The 5,000-nt window shown below is 48.6% G+C and overlaps 1 protein-coding gene across 1 annotated transcript in view; it reads left to right on the forward strand.

Moving 5' to 3' along the window:
* Positions 1 to 5,000, forward strand: part of prkd1 (protein kinase D1) — a gene marked incomplete at both ends in the record, with an annotated part of 39,592 nt that overhangs the window by 23,396 nt on the left and 11,196 nt on the right. The window contains 6 exon segments of the mRNA XM_080012194.1: positions 942 to 1,097; positions 1,245 to 1,356; positions 1,458 to 1,510; positions 4,019 to 4,091; positions 4,165 to 4,271; positions 4,689 to 4,850. Coding sequence (XP_079868320.1) covers positions 942 to 1,097; positions 1,245 to 1,356; positions 1,458 to 1,510; positions 4,019 to 4,091; positions 4,165 to 4,271; positions 4,689 to 4,850 — 663 coding nt within the window.

Genomic DNA, 5,000 nt, shown 5'->3' on the forward strand with positions numbered 1-5,000 from the left:
CTGAGTTCTACTGAGTCATACTGAGTTCTACTGAGTCATACGGAGTCCTACTGAGTCATACTGAGTCCTACTGAGTCATACTGCCTTCTACTGAGTTCTACTGAGTCATACTGAGTTCTACTTAGTTCTACTGAGTCCTACTGAGTCACACTGAGTTCTACTGAGTCATACTGAGTTATACTGAGTCCTTCTTAGTTCTACTGAGTCCTACTGAGTCATACTGCCTTCTACTGAGTTCTACTGAGTCCTAATGAGTCATACTGCCTTCTACTGAGTTCTATCGAGTTCTACTGAGTCATACTGAGTTCTACTGAGTCCTACTGAGTCACACTGAGTTCTACTGAGTCATTCTGAGTTATACTGAGTCCTTCTTAGTTCTACTGAGTCCTACTGAGTCATACTGCCTTCTACTGAGTTCTAGTGAGTTCTACTGAGTCATACTGAGTTCTACTGAGTCATACGGAGTTCTGCTGCGTCATACTGAGTTCTAGTGAGTTCTACTGAGTCATACTGAGTTCTACTGAGTCCTACTGAGGCATACTGAGTCATACTGAGTTCTACTGAGTCATACTGATTTTTACTGAGTCATACTGAGTTCTACTGAGTCATACTGAGTTTTACTGAGTTCTACTGAGTCCCACTGAGTCCCACTGAGTTCTACTGAGTTATACTGAGTCATACTGAGTTCTACTGAGTTCTACTGAGTCAAAGTTAGTTCTACTGAGTAATACTGAGTCCCACTGAGTTCTACTGAGTTCTACTGAGTTCTACTGAGTTCTACTGATTTCTACTGAGTTATACTGAGTTCTTCTTAGTTCTACTGACCTTTATTGGTCTCAACTGGTCTCTACTGATCTTGATTTAAATATGTTTATATCCTTTGACCCCTACTGGTCTTCTCTGAACTCTACTGGTCTCTCCTCCCTGCTCTGTCCGTGCAGGAGATCCCTCTGTCTGAGATCCTGTCTCTGCAGCCCGCCCAGACCTTCTGCCTCCTCCCAGATGGAGCCAACCCTCACTGCTTTGAGATTACCACGGCGACCGTGCTCTACTACGTCGGGGAGAACCTCCAGCGAGGCGGCACCGCCGCCGCCCTGGTGGGTGGGAGAGCTCTGTAGCCCATACTGTAGATGGAATGGCTCTGGTCCAATCAGATCTCTGAGCCTGAACCAGCTGCTGTATGATATTTAAAAGTTGAAATTTTCATGTAACTTTTTGATGAATAATTCAGCTTTTCATCGCAGGTGAGTGGAGCTGGTCCGGACGTGGCCAGAATGTGGGAGATGGCGATCCAGCACGCCCTGATGCCGGCCATCTCAAAAGGAGTGACGCAGGGGTCGCAGCACACTGGGCACAGTGTGTACTAGTACACACAGTACATACTAATACACACAGTACACACTAATATGCACAGTGTGTATGTGTTAACTGTATTTCTGTGTATGTCTCCTTCACAGAGGAAGTTTCCATCAGTATCTCTGTGTGTGACTCCAGGATCCAGGAGAATGTGGTGAGAACATGCACGCACACACAAACACACACACACACACACACACACACACACACACACACACACACACACACACACACATACACACATACACACACACACACTCACACACATACACACATACACACACACACATACACACACACACATATACACACACACATACACACACACATACACACACACACACACACAAATGCACACATGGACACAAACAAACACGCATATACACACACACACATACACACACACGCACACAAATATACAAAAATACACTCAGACACACACACACACACAAATACACACACATGCACACACATACACACACACACACATACACACACACATTCACACAAACACACATACACACAGGTAGGGTAGAGTAGAGTCTGTTTAGTCAGGTCAGACACTTCAGGACAGTGAATACACACACAGCCATTTTTCCCACGCACTTCACTCCATGCGCACTCCGTGCACGCTCCTCTGCTTTGTGCACGCTCCTCCATTCCATGCGCGCTCCATGCGCGCTCCATGCACGCTCCGTGCACACTCCGTGCACACTCCGTGCACACTCCATGCACGTTGGTCTCCAAGGTGAGCATCTCACATGCAGATTACTGTGATTACCCACTCAGCCAAACGGTTGTCATAGTTACGCAGGCTAATTAGCCGCAGCTCCGCGAGCTGCAGGTTGTAATATTGTATTCCTGCTCTCCGAGCCCGAGGTGTGATATTAGGCTGTCAGCCGAGGATTCTGGGAAAAAAAGAATGAAATGAGAGGTGATTGCAGACAGGCTAAATAAGAAATGTTTCCCCGTGCACGTGGGAGCGCTGGTGTCAGAGTTGTGGCAGAACAGTGACAGTGTGTCGCTACATCGAGACTCTGTTTGAAAAAGGTTTTGGTCGTGTGAACACCGTCGCTCCCTCGGAGGATTTACTCTAAAATAAACCAACGGAGTGACGCACGGCATGTCGCCTGACAAAGCACATGCTGGAAACACCCAAACTGCAAGAGTGAAAGGGCCAGGGAGTCCGATTAAAAGAGAAGAACAACAAGATATCAGTACGGATGTGATCCAACCCGCCGAGACTCAGACAGTCGTGCTTTCCACTCGTCATGCAAGACTCGCAAACAATTTGTTTCTCACGAACAAACCTTTTCAAGGACTCGGGAGTCGTGAGTCCCTCCGGCAAAATAGTTGTCTGTTCGTGACTCGGGGACTGCAGTCAGACACAGGCTGAACTGAGACTCAAATCATGAACGAATAGACCAGAGAGCCCTGAGTCGTGAGTGACGCATGTACCTCAAGAGGAGGCAATGACTCCTGAGTCAGGATGATGATGAGCATCAAGCCCTGCAGCCTTTCTTCTATTCACAAACAGAAATAACGACTGAGGCTTGAACTGATGTGGAAACAAAGGTTGAAAGCATTTGGCACAATTCACAATCTTTGCATTTTTCCAAAATTAATCATTTCGACAGAATTAAATGATCCTCCTGGGAATCCCATCCACAACTCGAAGCTGAACCGACGTCTGACTCGTTAAGCGCTTAGAGATGGGAAACTCCAGGTTCAGAAAAGAAAAAGTCCTGCCATGTTTTTTCTCCAACCGAGCGACGATCTGGTGATTTCACTCCTTAGCTGGACCTCTGGGGTCTTGGATTTTCCACCTCTGGTTAAACTGAATCAAACAAACAAAGTGTCTGAAAACTGAACAAACATTTTTAATGAGTCTCGTAAAGTGCCGCACCTCTGAAAAGAGTCAAACTTTTCACCTTTCACTACTTTCCACCAGGTTGTGATGAAAGGTTCGGTTCCTTTTTGAGAGTCGTTCCTTGACAAGTCACCCATTCGGTGCAACGCTCATGTGGTGGTCGACACCGCAGAGGAAATTCCAGTGTAGTTTACACAGAACTGTGTCTTGGTGTTAAAACGGTTAATCTCTTTGAGCCACCGAGTCTCACCTGGATGGGCCGTGTATTCTAATCATCTCCTGAGGGGAATGCCAGCTGTGACTTGGAGGGAAGCATCAGGACTTGAACCTGTAACAGCAGCCCTTACTGGAACCCGAACTTCCTTTGAACGCATCAAACAGCAGGGTCCTGCAGCTTCCAGCTCCTCTGAGATGATCTTCAGCGCTGTCTCCTGACGGCGCTGTCGCGGGTCAGGAGTGTCATGAGTAAAACTCCCCGTTTAAGAACTTCTGAAAGTTCGGATTGGACCAGGATCTCCTGTGAGTGGACTTCCTGGAGACGTCCAACAGAACCTGCTGAGGGAGGAGGCCCAGTGGCTCAGTGCCGGTTTGATCCCCGGCTCCTCCTGGTACCGGGCAGAAGTGTCCCGGAGCAGGAATCTAACGTACTAACATAATTTAATACTTCTCAAATCACAGAGGGGGGAGGGGCCAGGTGTGCTCTGACAGGAAGTGGCCGTCCGCTCACATTTCACAATTGTCAAACGTATACTCCACCTTAACTCCACCTTCTCTGGTCTTGGTGTCCCTCAGGACATCAGCTCCATCTACCAGATCTTCCCGGACGAGGTTCTGGGCTCGGGGCAGTTTGGGATCGTCTACGGGGGTAAGAACCAGTACCTCACATGCACACCGTTCTTCTCAAACTTCAACTCTGAAGTCATGTGATTTGAATTCAGGGAAACACAGGAAGTCCGGGCGCGACGTGGCCATCAAGATCATCGACAAACTGCGATTCCCCACCAAGCAGGAGAGCCAGCTACGCAACGAGGTGGCCATCCTGCAGGTACACGCACACACACTCACACACACACACACAAAAACATAGACACACGCACACACAGTGAGCGTCCTGTAGTGAACATTAATAATGACTTCATTACCGTGGCAACACCATGGGGGTGTGACAGAGGTAACACTGTGCAGCTGCTCAGACAGGGGAAGCTCTGGAATGTTCTGGAATGTTCCTGCGCCCCTCTGGCGTGGTGAACCTGGAAGGACAGACAGGTAGAAAGACAGACAGACAGACAGACAGGCCGACAGGCAGACAGACAGGTCGAGGTCTTTCTCCCCCTCAGAACCTGCACCACCCTGAGTGGTGAACCTGGACAGACAGACAGACAGGCAGAAAGACAGACAGACAGACAAACAGACAGGCAGACAGACAGGCAGACAGACAGGTCAAGGTCTTTCTCCCCCTCAGAACCTGCACCACCCTGGTGTGGTGAACCTGGACTGCATGTTTGAGACGGTGGAGCGAGTGTTCGTGGTGATGGAGAAGCTGCACGGAGACATGCTGGAGCTGGTCCTGTCCAGCGAGAAGGGCCGGCTCCCTGAGAGGATCACTAAGTTCATCATCACACAGGTGCACACACACACACACACACACACACACACACACACACACACACACACACATACACACACACCATACACACACACCATACACACACACCATACACACACACACACCATACACACACACACCATACACACACACACCATACACACACAC

This window comes from Zeus faber (assembly GCF_960531495.2).
Source record: "Zeus faber genome assembly, chromosome: 13".
NCBI classification, from domain to species: Eukaryota; Metazoa; Chordata; class Actinopteri; order Zeiformes; family Zeidae; genus Zeus; species Zeus faber.